Raw genomic sequence first — 20,205 nt, 5'->3', positions numbered from 1 at the left:
CGGTTCGTTTACATTAATTTAATCTCAAAACCTTTTTATTTCCACATCTCATTATCGTTTATTCGATTTGAGATATTCTTTTGAATTCCTACTATCATGCTTCTTTTATTAATTAGGTCGCTTGACTTCGAGTAATTTGGAATACGTTACTAATGTAAACTTGTTTTTATTCTTGACTTGAAGTGTACTTCCAAGCCTCAAGTGTACTATTTAGTTCATTGGTTTTTATTTACAATAAGTACTTCTCTATTCAGGAAATAACACACAAAAATGCACCAGACAGTTTGTATAGTTTGTAATTTTCACAATATTATTATGAACAATAGTGTCGACATGGATACTGAAACTTTGATGCGATTCTATTGACAAAAGAAAATGGCAATTCTCTGTTAAATCGTGAGACAAATACATATATTTATATGTAAGTATAGCAGTAATTTTGCAATAAGAAATGCAATCTTATTTGTTACATGTGTAACCACTGTGTTGGCTATGCCAATTGAACATGGCCGGCGTAATTTCTTTAAACATTCTTAAAGAAGCTTTTTCTTGGCTTCACTAATTTCCTCTGATATTCGTCTGAAAAAAATTTCGTCCAATTTTTGTTCAAAGTATTAATTTTTGTACACGTATCGTCGAAGAATATTATATAGTAGACGAATATTAATCTTGTAGTCATTAACTCAATATTATGTACAATATTCTGTTTTAAAAAAATTCTATTCATTGTTGTATAATTTAAATGTATGCATATAGATATAGACTTTCTATACAGGGTGCTTTATAAATAAGTGGTCAAATTCTGTCACATTTTATCCTCCATAAAAATGAAAAAAAAAAAGAAAAAAAAAAAAAGAAAAAAATATACACAATATTTATACAATATACACACAGATCCAAAAATTGACAAAAAGTATTCCTTCCTAAGATATGAATATTTCTTGTTTATGACAATATTTGTTAGAAATGCTTAAAACTTATTTAAAGAAATTGCTGAAACTAATTTCAATACTGATAAAACACAACAGACGTTCGCCCACTGGATATTACAATTCGTTATCTTGATAATTGTATATTTATGAGACGTTTATCAATTATTTTATTCCGATCTTGAAATAACAGTTCCATTGTAATATTCTTCGAATAGAGATACCATAGTATACTTCTAGAGGTAAGCTTACAATGTTTATAATTATGCGTGTAAACTTCAATATTATTTAATTTATTAAATTTTTTAGGTGCCCAGAAGAACTTTATACATCGATATGAATTTGTAGGAAAGCCACTTTTTTCATTTTCGATGATTTTTTAATATGTTACAAGGTCAACACTTTCAACAATTTTTTCCTATACATATAACTGCAGCCTTGGATCTTGAAATAGTCTCAACGATTAAAAATTGACAAACGGTGTCCGAGCTCATGTCACCAAGCTGATGCGCGTGTAACCCCAAATTCTTTTACCATGACGTCACCTTAGGCAACCACCTCTAAATATTTTCCGGACAGTTGATACCTCTACTCTAAATATTCTCAGGATAGTTGATAACTCTAAATATCCTCCGGACGGTTGACACCTCTAGATATCATCCGGTCAGTTAACACCTCGCAACCCTGATAAGGAACTTCCAAGAACAATATCCCCTCCATCATTTTCATTGTTCCTGCTTAGTATTTAGACTCCGAATAATGACGGCCGAGCCAGTCTGAATCATAAGCCGATACTGGAGCATTGTAATATTGGTACTCAAGAGCCTTCGACTCCTGAGAAATAAAGTTTTTATATATATCACCACGAGAGTTGTTTTTTACGTGACACGCGCTTCGTATGCAAGCGTATCGTCTACAGAAATCATCTTGTCAAATTTTTTTACGAGCAGTTTACTCTCTGCGTTTGCAAATTGAAACGTACATGAAACTGACAGATATGTATAATGTATAATCATGTTACATATTACGCAGGCAAACCGCTGTGTAGCAGGCAACTGATACCAACGCGTACACAGTTACTGAAGCGAAATGAAGTAGTGACGGTTTCTTATGAATATCTTGGAAATTAGAACCATCCGTAGGGAAAAGTCATTCAAAATCATACTGCCGGTAGCATATTAAAAAATGATTGAAATCATTCTAATTTAAACAATCATGAAGATGAAAAATTATCATTAACACTTAGCCAACCGAATAGGGAGATCTCCCCTCTGTAAAGTACATCGCTGCGTGACCGAACGGGGAAATCTTCCTTTTTGACTTTTGCAACGCGTTTTCTTTTTTTTTTTTTTTTGTTATTATCAGTTATTGTTTATCTGGAATTGTTTTCAATTAAGTGCGTCACTTTTTCTGCTTCGATAATGTACGGCATATAATAAAATACACCAATCTAGTGGTGTTAAAATTAATTAAAAAATTACACTATCAGTTATGACTAAATAGTTATAATCGAACAATAACATTGTAAAGAAATATTAAGGTGCATTATGAATTTTTATTAAAATATTTATTTACTTAAATAATTTTTAGGCTCTTTTGTTTTTTAAGTAGTGAATATTAGTCCTCGATGTTTGGAAAAATCACGTGGACAGCGTATATGTTAGCTTGTCTTAGCGTGGAGGGTGTCACGTAGAATAAAAAAGGGGGTAGCTCGAACGAAAAGAAAAAAATAAGGTAACAAAAAAAACAAGAGATTTTATTTCTTGTACTCTGAGTTTACACTGACTGCGATTTGGTTCTGAGCTCCAGCCGTGACTTTCCAAGACTGAAACTCTTACAATTTGACTTTCGGTGGGATCTGTTTCTTCTTTGTTTATCATTCCTCAATATCCCCACTACTCTGTAGGCGTACGTAACCGTTGCCACGCTTCTACAACATTCGGTGGAAGGATTGTTAGGATATAGATAACTCATTAGATATACATTGTCGCCAAGGCCGCCACATCTCTATCTCCATCATCGGTCCATCGGATTTGAAGTATGCCGGTCGTGACATACCCCCCAGTTTAGATTGATCTTGGTCCTCTAAGATCGTAGTAGAATTGGTTGGATTTGTTTATAAATCGTAATTCCTATCCTGTGAATTTAAGACAACTAACCAAGGGTATTGTTACTAGTGCTAGGGTCAGCATTATCCTGGAAAAAGTACGTTTTCAATCGGTTACCATGTATCTTTTTCTTAATATTGTCGATAGATATAATGTAGTAAGGAGTTTTCACATCATTGATTCTATAGGGTCCTAACCATTCAATGTCCAACTTATCTCTTTTATGGTCATTGTGAATTAAAACAAAGTCTCCTTTCCTAAACACGGTCTGAGTTTTAACAATCTTTCTTTCTTGGTCTCGCTTGTAGCGTTGCTTATTTTGAATAAGTGTTTTGTCAGCTGTTTCCCAATATTTATTTAACTGTTTTTGCCGAAGTGAGTACATATCGTCATAGGTAAATGTGGGGAATTTGGATATTGCAGAAGGTAAGTTGGCTTTTCGCTCAAAAGTCAATTCGAAGGGGGAGAATCCTGTTCCTTCATGTTTTGCAGTGTTGTATCCTAAACAAATGAAATTAAGTATTTCGTCCCATTCTTTGTCATTGTCGTGTAATGCAGTACGAATTAAATCTTTAACCAAGGCATGTGTTCTTTCGAGGGATCCGTTACTCTGTGCGTGAAATGAAGTTTTTTGGCGTGTTTGATTTGAAAGGCCTCTTCAAATTTCATCATTAGATCGCTAATAAAATTTTGTCCTTGGTCTGTCAGAATCGTCTTTGGTGCCGAAAATATGTAAATATAGTGCTCAATGAGCACGTTAATTATAGATTCAGTTCGTTGCGTTTTAAGGGGAACAAGGATCAGATATTTCGTAAGTAAGTTTGTCGTGAATTAAAAGTATATATTGATTTCCACGTTTGGTTTTCGTCATCGGTCCTATGATGTCCATAGCGATCTTGTCGTTAGGATGAAGTGGCGTGTCTAAGATCTGTGGCGACTCTTCGGGTCTGATACGTGTTAATTGCTCCTTTTGACACGTGTCGCATGTCTTCACGAAGTTTTCTACTCTTTCAAAAAGACCGGGAATTTTGAACTTATCCTTAATCCGTTGATACGATTTCTGTATCCCTAAATGTCCTACGGCGTCGTTATGGTTTTCCTTTATTGCTTGTAGTATTTCGCTTTCGTCTAGTTTTAAGATGGGGTTAGGCGCATAAGTAATTTACTTGTATGTGTCGTTAAAATATATTAGCATGAGTTTAATCTGTGTTTTCTCTAATTCAGTGAAATCGTTATTTCCTATGCCGATTTTTGTTGTATTTTTAAGAATTTTGTAAAATTTTCTGATCCAAAGTGTCTCGTCGTATTCTCCTAAATCGTTTCGAGTTAATTGGTAAAATGTTTGATCATTTGGTTTAATTTCTAAGAGTTTCGGATTCTCGTTGTTGTTTTTCCATGCGTTGAATGAATTAGTGTGGTCAATTAATAGGCCGAGATTAACTATTTCGTTGCGAGTTACCGCATGAACCCTAGATAAGGCGTCTGCAGTTGTGTTATCTTTACCCTTTGTGTATTCGATTTCATAGTCGTATCCTTCGAGTCTAAGTCTCCAACGAATCAGTCGACTAGAGCGGTCTTTGCAATTGTGTAGCCACTTAAGGGCTTGGTGGTCGGTTCGAATAATGAAGCGTCGTCCTAACAAGTATTTTTTTTTTTTTTTTTATTAGAATATTTACAATCAATTCTCGTTGAGAATTTTCAGTAACTTAATTTGGCGTGATACAATGACATGGATTATAATAGCTTTATATTGTTGATTCTAGTAGAACTAAGGATTTAATCTAGTGGGTATTTTCTTTTTAGTCTGCGGATCTGGTCCGTCGTGTCCAGTAGTTGGGTGACTAATGGGTTATGGTGGTTGTTGACTCTTGTGTTATATCTGCTTCTGGACTTGTGTATTTCATCTTTGACTGTAGGTATCTTGAGGTCGCGGTGGATTGTTTCGTTTGTAACATACTAGGGTGCATTTATTAGGGATCTTAGCGTTTTCGATTGCAAGCGTTGGAGTATTTCAATATTGGAATTACTTGCTGTTCCCCATAGTTGGATTTCGTAGGTCCAGACAGGTTTTATTACGGTCTTATAGAGCGTAATTTTGTTCTGCGTGCTTAGGTTGGAGCGACGGCCAATGAGCTAATAAAATTTTTTGAGTTTGTCCCTGAGTTGTTTAGATTTGTCTACGATACGTTGTTTCCAGATTGTTAATCTCCTGTCCAGAGTCATGCCCAGGTATCTGACTGTGTCCTTGTTAGGACCTGTTATATTGTTAATGGAGACCTGTGGTCAGGTTTGTTTTCGCAACGTGAAGGTTACATGTGTGGATTTTTTGTCATTAATTTTGAAGTCCCATTTATGGAACCACTTTCTCATAGAGTCGAGTCCTCGCTGGAGAGTGGATGAGGCTACTATCGGGTTGCCGTGGGACGCTAATAGCGCTGTGTCGTCGGCAAATGTTGCTATGGTTATTTCTGTTGATATTGGTAAGTCGGCAGTGTAGATGGAGAATAGAAGGGGTCCGAGGACACTGCCTTGGGGTATGCCCGCTTCTATTGGGAAAGTTGTGGTAATGGCGTCTACGTATTTAACCATGAATTGTCTATTGGTTAGGTAGGACTTCAGGATGGAGTAGTAAGTGTGTGATAGGACATTTTTAAGTTTGTAAAGAAGCCCTTCATGCCATACTTTGTCGAATGCCTGTTGGATATCAAGGAATACCGCTGAGCAGTATTTTTTCTTTTCGAGGGTTTGGCTGATATTGTGTGTTATTCGGTAGATTTGCTCTATTGTGGAATGCTGCTTCCGAAAACCGAATTGATGATCTGGCAGGGTTTTCAGATCCTCTAGGAGTGGAAAAAGTCGATTCGTTAGCAACTTTTCGAATAGTTTAGACAAAGTGGGTAGAAGACTAATTGGGCGATAGGAGCTAGTTTCGTGTATTGGTTTTCCGGGTTTAGGGATGAGCGTAATTTCTGACGTTTTCCAGGTTTTGAGATAGTATTCAAGGCGAAGAATTGCGTTGAAGATTGAAGAAATGAGTGCAATCCCTTTTACAGGTAGTTCCTTAATTGCTTTGTTACTTATTTGATCATGTCCCGGTGCTTTCCTGGGGTTCAGACGATGGATTAATTCAGTAACCTCTAGAGAAATGAAAGGTTTAATGGGGAGAGACATTTGAAAGGGTGAATGCAGGTATTCTGTTATTTCCGGAGCGGTATTGGAGGAATGAGGTTTAAAAACGTTGGATAGGTAGTTGGCGAACAGGTTGGCTTTTTCTATAGGGCTTCGTGCCCATCCGCCTTGCGGACAGCGAATTGGTGGGATTATTTGCGGGGGACGCGTGAGTTTCCTGGAAGCCTTCCATAGTGAGTAGTTGGAGTCGACAGAGAGGGACAAATTGACGAGGTACTTTTGGAAACAGTCATTTTTGTATTTTTTAATGATTTTGGTTAACTTTCTGGTTGCGTTGTTTAGTTTGCGTTTGTCGTCCGGTGTTCTCTGGGTTCTCTTTTGCCATACTCTTCTTAGTCTTCGTTTTTCTGTGATTTTGTTTAATATGTAATGGGAATATTCGTGTTTACTGATAGAAGTCTTAGTAGGTGTTGAGGAGCGGATAGCGTTTATTATGCTCGTGTTTAATTATTCTGTGGCAGTTTCGATATCTTCCTTTGTTTTTAGTGAGATTGAGGCAGAGGTTGAGCGGTTAAAGACTTCTCTAAAGAGCTGCCAGTTGGTGAGTTGGTTGTGAATAAGGCCATTAGGTGGGTTCTCGATTATTGCTGAACCGACTGTTGCTATTACGGGGGAGTGGTCGGAAGAGAGTTCAGTCGAGGAGTTGATTTGGACATATCTGGGCGAGATATTTTTGGTTATGAAGAAGTCGAGTAAATCGGGGATTTTGTTAGTGTCGGTGGGCCAGTATGTGGGTTTATATGTGGTGAGGTAGTTGAGATTGTTGGTGGTTATGCTTTTCAGGAGCTTTTTGCCTCTTGCTGTGACAAGTCTGCTGCCACATTGGGTATGTTTGGCGTTATAGTCTCCTCCAGCTATGAATCTATTACCTAGGGCGTCAAAGAGGCTGTCGAAGTTCTCTTTAGCAATCGAGTGTCTGGGGGGGCAGTATACTGCTGAGGTGGTGATTGTACTGTAGTATCATGGACAAAAGGCCTAAGATATCGGCCGAATCGTAAACAATGTCGCGAGAGCCGCGGCATCGTCGGGTACATCAATGTGTCGTCGGTCCTTTCAAGTGAACAGTTTCGTGAAAAAGGCCTGCGTGACCCTGGCCACGGGCGTTTTCGGGACACGTGCGCGATAGGGCGGGAAAAGACAAAAGAGATGCTAAAGGACAGTGTTAGTTGAGACACCGGTGAGAACGAATGCAAAAGGCGTACAGTATGAATTGAGAAGCGAGAGCGTGCGAGTGCAGATGCCGAAGACGAGAGTTATAGAGTTGCGAGAGTGATTTGAGCGGAATAAGACTTTTGTGTTTTAGTTCAAGTTGAACATTTATCGTTCTCTGTCCAATTAATCTCTGTTATTTTCATTTATCTTAATAAATAGTATTAGGAGAATTTTACAAATCTAAATTATCCTAATCCTATCCTTTTTCCGATACTACAGTACCATGGCGGTTTTCTATTGCTACGCTTGTGGCTTGAAGGTAGTCTTTCTGGAATGATGGAAGCTCGTAGTGCTTAATGCTGGATTTGATGATGATTCCGGTGCCGCCGTGTGCCTTTCCACTGGGGTGTTGGGTGTGGTAGAAGTTGTAGCCGTGTATTTTGAGGTAGTTTTTTTCGGTGAAGTGGGTTTCAGATATGAGCATTACGTCGATTTGCTGTTGTTTTAAGAATAGTTCTAGTTCAAATTTGTGCTGAGCTAGACCGTTGGCGTTCCACAGAGCTATACGCATTGGTTTTATTTTGCTTCTGTTCGTATTAATTTGTCCATGAAGAGTGTGAGTAGTGACAGCAAGTTGTTAATTTGCTCAGTTTGCTTCTCGATAAGTTTTTCGAGTCTGGTGAAGTTGTTTTGTGGGGTGGGAACACTATTTTCTGAGTGTCCACTGAGTGACTGTGTCCAATTCTTTGGGTATGTAGATTATTTACCATTTCGGTTGTGTTCATGGAGTCTTCTGTAGTTTCAAGTATTGAGAACCTGTTGTAGGTGGTCACTTGGCTAGCTAGTGGTTTAGTTTGACTCTTGTTCACATTTGTCTTGATTGTTTCCAGCTTGCGTTTTTTCGTGTGCTGGTCGTTTGCAAAGAGAGATGTATTGCCCCTTTGCCACGGGGGAGGAAGAACGGCGGTGTTATAACTTAGCTCCGGAGAGCCTGTTTGGGATGTTTGGGCCATCATCGAGCTAGTTAATTCAATATGAAAAAACTAGTCGAGAGGATGTGTGAACACTTGGCTAGGTTTGATGGATTCGCTTTCGACAGATGGGCGTCACGTGTAGTTTTGTGAACTTCACAGGGCACTGGGCACGCGCCTGCACGCTTCGGCACTCAACAGCAAACTAGGATATAGATGACTCATTAGGCACCTCGGCGATATACATCGTCGCCAAGGCTGTCACGTCTTTATCTCCATTAACGGTCCATCGGATTTGAAGTATGCTAGTCGTGACACGGGAAACGTATAGCTTCCTATGGCGAGTGCGTAAGTAAGTGGTTAAGTATTAACATAATGATAAGCATTAATTACAACAGATATACATTAATTAAACGCAATATTATTGGTTTATATCTATTATAATGAAAAAAGTCCAAAGTCGAAGTAATTGAGTAGGAAAGATAATGAGATGTAAATAGATACTATAAATATATAAATGGTTACTATTTCTCAGAATCTATTCTCATTTCAGAATCTTGACAATTGCGAGGAAGTTCAAATTCAAAATAAGTTCACTTATGCAAGCAACATTTAAAAAAATTGACTGGCCCACAACATATATATAGATAAAGTTAACATATTTTCGTCACATTTTGTTATTGAATGTTGAGCCATTTTTAGGAAAATTTGACTGTGTTCTAAGTTCAAGAAAATTGTACAAAATACAAAATACAAATACAATACAATACAAATACAATACAAAATTGTACAAAATACAAAAATTGTACAATTGGATAAATTGGAATTTTGATATTCAGCGTAAAAGTAAAAATGAAACCTATTGTCTAAAGTCATTTAATAAAATTCTTAAAGATCATTGGAACATTCCTTTTAAAAATTCATCGCAATAGAAACTACATTTGTGTGAAATTTACATTACTGTTTGATCAAGAATGTGATATAGTATGTACTAAAGTTATTATATCACATTAGAACGGTAGATATACATAAAAAGACACCCGTAAGCAAATTCTTCGATCCAACGTACATATCCAATAAGCGTATTCCGTAAGAATATTCCACGTGTATACATTCATATTTATTAATTCAGCATCAGGAGTGGGAATTTTGCAGCCAAGTGGCAATGATTTTTATAATTCAGTCTTCAGTCTCATTTTTCTGGTTGTAGGAAGAACAAGAATTTGGTGGCAATTCAATCATTGTCGAATTAATAGGATACAGGCGATATTAACGTTGGAATCGACTAATTTGAATTTCCCATCGTACAAGAAGAATTTTATTCTACGATATACGTTGGTATTAACGCTTAAATATGTTATATATTTTGTATACACAGCGGTTGGTGAAATTGTTTGAGTATTTTAACAAATATTTTCATATTCATTGAATAAAAATCACTGAACAGTCAATTTGAACAGGCAATTAGTATTAGCAGAGTTGTGCAAAAGCCTGGAAATGTATATTCTACATATTATCTTGCAGAGTATCTCGGGAAGTGTTAAACCTGAAAAAATTCAAATTCAAAATAAGAAGTTCATCTAAGTACACAACATTTAAAGAAATTAACTGATCTACAATATATAGATAAAGTTAACATATACTTGTCAATGTTTGTTATTGAATGTTGTGACCCGTTATAGTATAGTTCAGATAGTTTATCATTTTTCCCCTAATGAGATAATATAATTTAAGAATAAGATAGTTTGTTATCGGATCTATTAAAGGTAAAATGCATTTTTATGACACGAGCATTAATAATCACAATTGGATAACGTGCATATCGCCATAGACGTTTACACCAAACCACGGAATAGTTTATAAATAATTATATTATACACTAATAATTAATACACAGTAATTATATTACACGAGACAATTCATCATTTTCGTCAGAATATAAATTACACTGTATCCGATGTGCTCTTCTTCCTTTTCGATAGATTGGCAACAGAGGTAAACATCTTGGGTAGAAAAGGCAAATTTTAAGACGAACGTTAAAATGGATAAGATGAAGGAGAATATAAACTACATGCAGATCTCTTTGCCTAATTACTCGTATGTCTTGAACTTGGAAAAAAATTTTGTTTATTGGGATACTGTGACGCCAGTGAACAATCATTTGCCATACTGCTTCGTATATTGTGCTATCTACGTCATTCTAGTTTTTTCTGGGAAGTATTACCTATCAGATAAGCCAAAGTTCGACCTAAGACGTTGGCTTACTTTATGGAGTTTTATGCTTGCGACGTTCTCCGTTCTTGGCTTTCTTCGAATGGGATCAGAAATGTACCACATTTTAAGCAATTATGGCTTTTACTATAGCGTCTGTGTTCCGAAGTAATTTCACTTTAATACTCTATTCCTAAAAATATTTTTAAGTTACAAGACTAATATCATATTACATACAATCATACATATTTCCAGAATATTAACTCACAGCAGAAACGTAATTATTTACATTTCAGTTTCCTTACACGAGACTCCGTTGCAGCCTTTTGGACGTTCTTGTTTACAATGTCGAAGTTATTAGAACTCGGTGACACGGTCTTCATCGTTTTACGAAAGCAACCATTAATATTTCTGCACTGGTACCACCATATAACGGTTCTTCTTTATACATGGTACTCTTATGCGGAAACTTCAGCTACTGGCAGATGGTTCACTACGATGAACTTCTTCGTTCACTCGTGGATGTACTGTTATTACGGTCTGAAAGCAATGAGATTCAATCCACCAAAATGGATAGCCATAATGATCACTACGCTACAATTGATACAAATGATTGTAGGTTGCGTTATAGTTTTCGCAGCTTACTACTACTTACAAAACAACGAATGTAACGTTACACGTTACAACATGAAACTTTCGATGCTGATGTACCTCAGCTATTTCATTCTATTCGCTAGATTCTTCCAGCGGGCTTATCTATCTAAGAAATCTGAAAACAAAGCTAAAAGAGCATATGTCAATGAAACATCACGCGGTGACAAGATGAAATGAAACATCGAAGTTTCTTAATTGAAAGACGTAAAAAATGTTTGTGATAAATGAAATGAAAAAATTTAATTTAACGATCAATTTTATGATGACTAGCTTAGGATTAGACAGGATTAGCGTTACATGTGTTATTAATGAATTAATAAGGATCTCCTTGAAATCCAAAAGGATCTTTTGACGAATTTTTATAAAGTTTCCGACAAAAGAGTTTGTGAGTATAGAAATATTGAAAAATGTAACATTTCAAAAATTAATATTTGTGAAAAATATCATCGACTTTTTACCAGGAAAGTTTCGAATTGTTGCATTTCTACAGCGAAAAATATTAATTATTATTAATATTTTACGAACTAAAGATAAATTTAAGATTTCAGTATTCTAAAATTTGAGATAATACACACGTTGGTTCGAATGAAAATTTCTAATTTCTAAAAAATTCTCATAGCGTTCCATTTTGTACTTGCCAAATCGTGTTACAGCGAATTGTAAGAGCTTGCATTTGTATTATATCTTTTGCATTATATAGAGACAAGATATTTACGCCGGATGACTACTGCTTATATTTTGCAATTTAAGATCAGCGGACTAAATTATCAGATATTTCATATGTTCTTACAGTACATCGGTTGAAAAATGTGAAGTTTGAGGATCATTGCGCCTACGTCGCCTTAGGCTTTACTTTTCATTCATCCTTGTAAAGAAGGTTGCCAACTCAAGGGCATTTTGATTAATTTGCAAATGTCAATATCTACTAAACAAAATGCCAAACGTAATGGTCTTTATCCTTCATTTTCGTCGTATTTTTGCTTGTAGAAATACATATCGCTTAAATTTTAAGTTATTTTAATTTCGTCACCCCGTATATCTCATTGTTCTTTCTCGATGGGATCATGCATCCTAATCAATACTTAATATGTAACGCACGAAAATGTTTATAAGTATATGAAATTTCATTAGCACTGTAATAAAACACGACTACCGTGATTACAATAAGAAAATTTGAAACCTATCCGAAAATGTATGTGTTACTGTCAAATTTTGCAGGATATTCAAAGATTAAACGTTATACCTACCTACTCATTAAAATCCTATATGTAATACTAAATGTATGTAATACTAAAGTAATACTAAAGTATGTAGTAAAGTAGTATGTAATACTAAAAATCGCCTCACGGAATTTTCGAGTAGATAGGACTAATGTTTCCTCTAATCCTTTGCCTTTATAAATAATTAATAAATAATAGTACATATAAACAATGTTTATACAAATTTCATACAAAATTTATTCTAATATCTAATATAATATAATTTAATATAATATATCTATATAATAAATTCCATGGCAGGCGATTCTAAAGACCGGACTATGTTGATCAATTTGTCCGCACTAACGTGCTTGTGTAACGTAAATCACATCAGAGACCATTGTCACACACACACACCTCGGGCAGGATGGTGTCCCGGTCGGCATACTTCGCACCCGATGGACCGACGAAAGGAACACATGGCGACCTTGGCGACAATGTATATTGGCAGAGTACCTGAGGATTCATTTATGGCCTAACGGTCCTTCCACCAAATGTTCCAGAAGCGTAACAAAGGTCACGTACGCCTACAGGGTAGTGGGGATAATGAGAGAACAGATGACCGAAAGTAAAAAGATTGTAGGGACTCACTCTCGTACGGTCACGGCTAGAGCTGGGAAGTGTCTTATAATTGTATAAACGAAGTAAAAATAAAGTTTTCTTCTTCTTATAAAATTTCTCTTTATTTTACGTGACACTTGAGTCGAGAAGGTAAGATTTACCTTTGCATTCGACGGCCTTTTCAATCGGACGTGGCAGCAACTCGAGGTGATTTTGCACGTATGTGACGAGTGTCTTGTAGGTAATATAAAATGATTTTATACAAAAATTAACTTAAAGGAACATTATATCTTAATAATCAATATATATTTGTATCTTTGAACGTATCATTTTTCAATATTTTTTCTGTATTTTTTTGCAATAATTTATAAAACATATGCCTAGATGCATCCTTGGCTTGTCGGGACAAGTATCGCAATTATAAATTGTTTCATGTCTCTCTCCTGCTTTGTTTCGGTAAGAACGCACCTTACAATCCTTTTCTGTTCCCGTTAAAGTTACACGGAGCTTTCCATTTGACCGAATTTCATTACAATTAGCAGTCGATGTCGAAGCTCGATCTCACGGTTGTCGAATATCTCCTCGTACTCGACCCACCCAGGGAGGATGGAAGGAAAAGCCGTATCACGATAGTGGTAATAGTCAGCGACTTTTGTTTTAAATTTATTATTGTAGGCAAAAGGCCTAAGATATCGGCCGAACCATAAACAATGTCGCGAGAGCCGCGGCATCGTCGGGTACATCAATGTGTCGTCGGTCCTTTCAAGTGAATAGTTTCGTGGAAAAGGCCTGCGTGACCCTGGCCACGGGCGTTTCGGGACACGTGTCTCGAACGGCGGGAAAAGACAAAGAGACGTTAAAGTCAGTATTAGTTGAGAAGCCGGAGAGGACGGATGCAAAAGGTGTGCAGAGTGTGAGTTGAGAAGCGAGAGCGAGCGGGTGTAGAAGCCGGAGAGTGTGAATCGGGAAGTCGAAAGCCGCGTATGAAAATAAGACGTACGACAGCATTGTAATTATTTCGTTGCTTCGAATATTATTAATTAAATCAAAACATCATTACTTGTCCTTTCCTCTAAGACCCATTTAGATACTACATTATTATTACAATTATATTGCTATTACTTTGCATCTAATTAATATCTAACAAATGTCATATAATATACATAGTTCTTTACTATTAAAAACCTTCGTAGGCTGTATAATTTTGCTTCTTCAATACAAAATTTAATAACATTAAAATGTTTCAATTATGAATAATATTTTGGACATGATACTATTTACACATAATAGAGTGTTAACAGTTACACAATATTTTAATGCATTAAAGAAAAGCTAAAGTTTAGTTCCCAATATACGCGTCAAATATAAATTATTAAATATATGGGTACAGATTTGATTTGGAAGTTATATCTTCGTTCAACTTTTTTGTTGGAGATAATAATACATATTTAATAATGGCTCATAATTGATATTTATTTAAACAACATTTTTCTCTATCAAATACTTGAAATAATTGGTGAAGAACTATGAAAAGTCCATTTTAGTCATTTGCATTGTAATTGTATTCGGTTTACATTGAACAATCTCAATTTAGTTTATTATTTTTATGTTTAACACTTTCACCAAAGGATGGTGTTAACATCTCGATCGCAGTGTTCTCTAGTGTCTGTTTGTAAAAGCGTTTTGTAAAGCACAATTCCCGAGATTGCCTTGTCAAGAGTCTTGTTGAAACCTAACCCTAACCCTAACCCAACCCTAAACCTAAACCTAAACCTAAACCTAAACCTAAACCTAACCTTAACCTTTACCCCCCTGGAATGTCCAATCTATGTATACGATCGTATTTCAGACCAACATAGACAAATTCACAGTATTTACATACATTTTAATAGAACTGCGCCCACTTATCCTCAATAGCATAGTCACCTTTGTCTAGTTAAAATTGTACATTCTTTAGTGTAACCATACATAGCATCACGCACAAATGTGTCGCTCTGTAAATTATGCACAATATATGTACAAGGTATATCGATCCATGTGGCTTCTTATAATGGTCATTAGAGACATACATACGATTTCTACGAAAAAGAGTCATTGTCATATTTTTGACAAAGAAAAAACAGAATACAAATGTGCATAGTGCACACTGTGACAAGGACGAAAGAGCTATATGTCCATCGCATAGATTTATTCTTTGTGAAGAATGCGAAATCTCAATAGCCTAAATATTTATTTTCTTATATTCGATAAAAGAATTTATAATATCGTTTATCTGCTCATTTCATTCATTTCTTATGACAAATAGTCACCGAGGGACGTATTAAAATGTGAAATTATAGACAAGCGAGAATTAAATATATTGCCAGTTTCTCTATGATCGTTATTGCTTTTCTAAAATTAGTATTTCGTTTTTGAATGACATTTTCGATTTTTTAAAATAATATCTGAGATTGGGTCGTTGACATATTTACGTATATATGTAGTGTATAAAATTCACCTTCGCTCTTTCTTAATCCCAGATTTCTATACGCTCTTCTTTCTCATCAAGTAACAATGCTATTATAGCCGTTTCTTTAATAGTAAATTTCGATACTTTTGTAAAATGGGCAATGGTTAGAAATGTGATCTCGTATGTTGCCGATGCATGGATAATGTTGTTGTGCCGGTACTAAGCTGTTACCGTGAGCTATAATTGTGAATATGTTGATGCCCGTCAGGCGTTGTACTGTTAAATGTTCAACATTTAATTCTGCACTGTACCGACAAAACGAAGTTAATATACAATATAAATAATAGTCTTAAACATATAGTTAGTGCTAAAGATGGGCTGAATATTATAGCTTATTAATATGCTGAATAATTGACTATCAAATACCTTCAGGGTTTTTGCGAAGTGTATGTTTCCAATAAATATCTTGTAACTTCTACATATGCAAACGTTTGATAATTGCACGAAAATCGGGACCTAAGTGTTGCAATTATGGAGATGCTGAAACGATCCTATTCCTCAAAACTCAGATCTTAGACATAGCGAACGTAAAAAAGGATAACACGAGTAAGAAACGAAGAAAAATCGAGAGTCAAAGCGGTCAACAAACGTTTAAAGAGGCGTAAAATCAATATTTTCTATTTTTAATTTATGATCAATGAAACTTTTGCCGATATGTTCGTTACATTTTTCTGATTAGAACGAGACCAAACACGATATAATTTTGAGCATATTTGCTTACTTGATAAACGATAATTAAATACATATCAATAAGTAAATGTAACTCAAATTATATCGTGTTTGGTCTCGTTTTAATCAGAAAGATCTTACAAATAGTAAAAGTTTACTTTAAAACTTGAAAGAAGTTGCAAATAAGAAGCTTTCGCTTTTGAGCTAGTACCTAGATACATTGTCTCAGCGATGTCTGACACAGGATCATGTTACACTACTTGATCTCGTACCTTCGCCTAGTAACGATGATGAGTAGCTATCGAATGTTTCTACATTTTCAGATCCGTTTCAAATTTTACCATCGTAATCACGATAGTCGTGTCTCGTTACAGTATTAGTGAGATTTCAAAATATTTCGTATAAAAAAAATACCATAAATACAAACGTAAATATTGTATGCACGATTTTTAAATAGCATTTCTGCAAAATCGTTTGTTCTATGTTGAGATGGTATTCCTATTCGACTTTCGTCCTGCTATTGCCAGCCAGATAGGTCTTGTAAAAGTACATAGCGAATAGAACGAAGTAACTGAAGTACATGAGCAAACCGGAAACGATGTTGAGAGTCGTGGCGTGGCATTCTTTTTCCCCATTCGTTACATAATAGTAAGCCGCGCCAGTTACAAAGAAACCTACGACCATTTGCACTAGCTGCATCGTAGTAATCATCACGGCGATGAATCTTGGTGGTTTGAATCCCATTGCTTTAAGAGCATAGTAAGAGTACATCCAGGAATGGACAAAGTAATTCATCACGATATACCATCTGGATGTTCCCATGAGTAGTGCATAAGAGTACCATGTGAAATAGATAACCGTTATATGATGATACCAATGTAGAAATATTAATGGCTGCTTTCGTAACACGATGAAGACAGTATCGCCAAGTTCTACGATCTTTGATAAGGCGAACAAGCTCGACCAGAAAGCACACACATGATCATGAGTATAGTAACTGAAAGCATATAATGCGAAACATTAGAATAATAAAATATTTTCGGAAAATTATTTCACGAACGAATAAACGAACGTAAGAAATCCTATTTTACTAACGCTTTTGTTGTTTATTCTTTCAAATACGAAATTAGAAATATGGTTACTCGATCGTTGCGCGGAAAGAGATCGAAAGTGCAGGCAAGAAACGAGGTTTTTACAACGAACGCAGTTTCCAATTAACTTCGTCATTCGGTCGACCTGACGGCTAATACAGGCTTAAAAAACAACGACGTCGTTAGATGATTTCGTACGAACTATCGCTCGCTTTTAAGATATCAAAAAACGCTTTTAATAGAGGCATTTGATGATTCGAGAGCGCAACGAGCGAGTAACAACAGTTTAATTAACGATCGACTTTCAATGTACCATTCGCCCGAAAATATTTCAATACTGTAAGATAGAAATTACCTGTTCGAACAAACACTATAGTAAAATCCGTGATTGTATAATATGTGAATCAACTCTGGCATTGTTCTTATAGTTCCTATAATGGAGAATATTGCAAGCAATCCGCTCCATAATGCGAGTGTATTCCTCAGATCAAACTTTGGTTTATTTGACATATAAAGCTTCCCTGTGAAAATGACGACTAAATAGATAGCAGTATAGTAAAAGCACTTCCACCAATAATTTCTCATCCATATCAGAACGTTCCAGATAAAGTCAGTTGTTTCAAAGTCAAAGATTATCCAGTGCTCGGGACCAGTGACATTCATGAAATAATTCACATCGTTCATTTTGTAATATTTCTTATACTCGTTCACCTTAATTAAATTAACAGAGAACACTGTCAGTTGTCTGAAAAGAAAAACAAACGGTTAAGATTTTTTCCTAAATTCGAAGAATTGCAGACCTAACGGAACAAATTTATTAAGACAAAACACTGTGGCCAATTAATTTCTCAGGGATAACTTTCGATTTTTCTAAATGTAACGAATAGTATGTTGAGATTTCTGTTCTGAATAATCGGAGTTCCATTTATGAAAATCAAAGATTAGAACAGATTAATTCCTTATAAATAGTTAATAAGGTATCTATGTCGAAAAATGATTAGTATTAAAGAAACAAAATTTTGGAAAGCTAAGCAACATAAATAATATAATTAAATTTTGGGCCTCTGCTAAATATTAAGAGCCAAACACACGTGGACTATCACGGTAGGAAATTTCTTATCATTATAATTATTTATATTAAAGGTATTATCAGTTATAATATTACATATAATACGATATTATTAAATATTATATATCTTATATAATAGATTCATATAGTACTGCTATTATATATTACATAACATAAATTAATATTATATAATACGCTGGTTGTATTTATAGAAAAGATCGCTCAACATTTTTGTAACATATATTAAAATCATCGAAATCGGGGAGGGGGTAACTTTGCTGCGGTTTCATCCTCATTTTATTTTTATTCGACATTTGAAAGAAGATGCTTAAAATATAAAGTTAAGGAATTAAATAATGCGTCGACAGGAAGAAAAAAATAAAAAAATGCAAGTGATCGATAAATTCGCAGGATTGTTTAAAAGTTAAAGATACCTCTAATATTATAAATAAGTTTTAAATTGTTCAGAAACAATAAATCCGTCCATAATATTATCAATAATTCCACAAATCTTCAACAAAACTTTTTCATCTCATTTTTACTTAGACAAATTGTAAATTACAAATTAAATAATAAAAAGAAAATGTTTACTTTGCTACGGAAGATACTGTGTTCCAATTTTGGTATTTGGATTAAATTTGTTGAGAAGTAAGACGTCCGGGTGTCGATACTTACAGCTAATTACACGATTATATCACTAAAAACGGTTCTTCTTTTTCCAGGCAATGATTCACTTTGGTGTTGAATTTTCGTACAGATAATTCCTAAATTCGATGAAAATAATCCAAGAGTTTGATGCCAAGTGCTATATCTGCGAGCGCGCATAACCGACTAATTATAATTACCAATAATTACGTAGTCAATTTCTAGTCAACCTACAGTGTGTACTCCCACTCCCGAGATCAAATTTATAAAAACATATGAAACAGATGGTGTGATTGCAGTACATTCAAATCATTTGCCAGATTTTTCACATATATCATTTAAAATGTGGTACTTCCTGAAAATGACGAATCACGAACTTACACTTAAGATACACTTAATAAGATTACGTTGACCAGGGAAATCAACAATATTTGATTTTTTGATTTTTCCACGCCGATTTTTCATGATACAATCAATGAAGCCATTGATGGTGAAGCCAGCTCTTAGAATTGGAATCGAATACATTTCTTGAAATATTTGGAGAATTATTCTATGTAAAAATGCTATATCATTGAAGAAACCTTGAGCTATTGGAGGAAAAGTATGCCTATATAAATAGATTAAATAAAAAGTAAAACAATTTCAGTGACACCTATAATCTGTAATTAGAAATGTATAACCTATTTTATTACATTATTAGTATAGGAATTAATGTAATTTGCAATATTACGGTTATTATGTTATAATAATATAATATAATATGTAATAGTTAATAAAATTATATTATATGATATATAATAATTAATAAAATTATATTATCTAATATTATTATATAATACTATATAATAATATTATATTACAATATAATAATATATAATAGTATTTCATTATAATTATATTACATAATAATAATATCTGACTAAATATTAAAAATTATATTATAATTGCAATTTTCTTTATATATAATTTTCACAAGGTCACACTTTTTATGGCGTTGTTCAATAACTAAATATTAAATATTATATTATAATTGCAATTTTGTTTATACATAATTTTCACAAGGCCACAATTTTTATGACATTGTTCAATAATACAATTTACGTTATAAGATTGTAGTTGTGCATGCTATAAAGCTATTATAGATATTATTGTTTATATATATATTAGCATATCTGCAGTCAAGTGGAT

The 20,205-nt window shown here is 34.6% G+C and overlaps 2 protein-coding genes across 3 annotated transcripts; one reads left to right on the top strand and one right to left on the bottom strand.

Moving 5' to 3' along the window:
- Positions 1-9,513: 9,513 nt before the first annotated feature.
- LOC126925643 (elongation of very long chain fatty acids protein 6-like) lies at positions 9,514-12,397 on the top strand. 2 transcript variants are annotated; one of them, XM_050741411.1, is made up of 3 exons: positions 9,514-9,687; positions 10,332-10,728; positions 10,857-12,397. In XM_050741411.1, the coding sequence occupies exons 2-3, from the start codon at positions 10,391-10,393 to the stop codon at positions 11,389-11,391; spliced, it is 873 nt and encodes a 290-aa protein (XP_050597368.1). In that variant the 5' UTR covers positions 9,514-9,687; positions 10,332-10,390; the 3' UTR covers positions 11,392-12,397. The 2 variants fall into 2 exon arrangements, with proteins under 2 accessions (XP_050597368.1, XP_050597367.1); XM_050741410.1 differs by having other exon boundaries at positions 9,515-9,683.
- Positions 12,398-14,041: 1,644 nt separating this feature from the next.
- On the bottom strand, positions 14,042-19,220 carry LOC126925646 (elongation of very long chain fatty acids protein 6-like). The gene is made up of 3 exons (XM_050741416.1): positions 19,048-19,220; positions 17,659-18,048; positions 14,042-17,209 (listed from the first exon to the last, which is right to left on the bottom strand). Exons 2-3 carry the CDS (start codon positions 17,985-17,987, stop codon positions 16,711-16,713), a joined length of 828 nt encoding a protein of 275 aa, XP_050597373.1. The 5' UTR covers positions 17,988-18,048; positions 19,048-19,220; the 3' UTR covers positions 14,042-16,710.
- Positions 19,221-20,205: the final 985 nt, after the last annotated feature.

The sequence above is a fragment of the Bombus affinis genome, chromosome 16 (genome assembly GCF_024516045.1).
Source record: "Bombus affinis isolate iyBomAffi1 chromosome 16, iyBomAffi1.2, whole genome shotgun sequence".
NCBI lineage: Eukaryota > Metazoa > Arthropoda > Insecta > Hymenoptera > Apidae > Bombus > Bombus affinis.
The sequence above is the reverse complement of the archived record's forward strand: the minus strand, read 5'-3'. Positions and strand labels throughout refer to the sequence as shown.

Excerpts from the sequence above, each read along its gene's own strand:
- LOC126925643 (XM_050741411.1), top strand. The coding sequence starts at position 10,391 with ATGGATAAGATGAAGGAGAATATAAACTACATGCAGATCTCTTTGCCT. Across the intron at positions 10,729-10,856 it reads TATAGCGTCTGTGTTCCGAA|TTTCCTTACACGAGACTCCG; the intron begins GTAATTTCACTT and ends TTTACATTTCAG.
- LOC126925646 (XM_050741416.1), bottom strand. The coding sequence starts at position 17,987 with ATGAACGATGTGAATTATTTCATGAATGTCACTGGTCCCGAGCACTGG. Across the intron at positions 17,210-17,658 it reads TATAGTGTTTGTTCGAACAG|TTACTATACTCATGATCATG; the intron begins GTAATTTCTATC and ends ATATGCTTTCAG.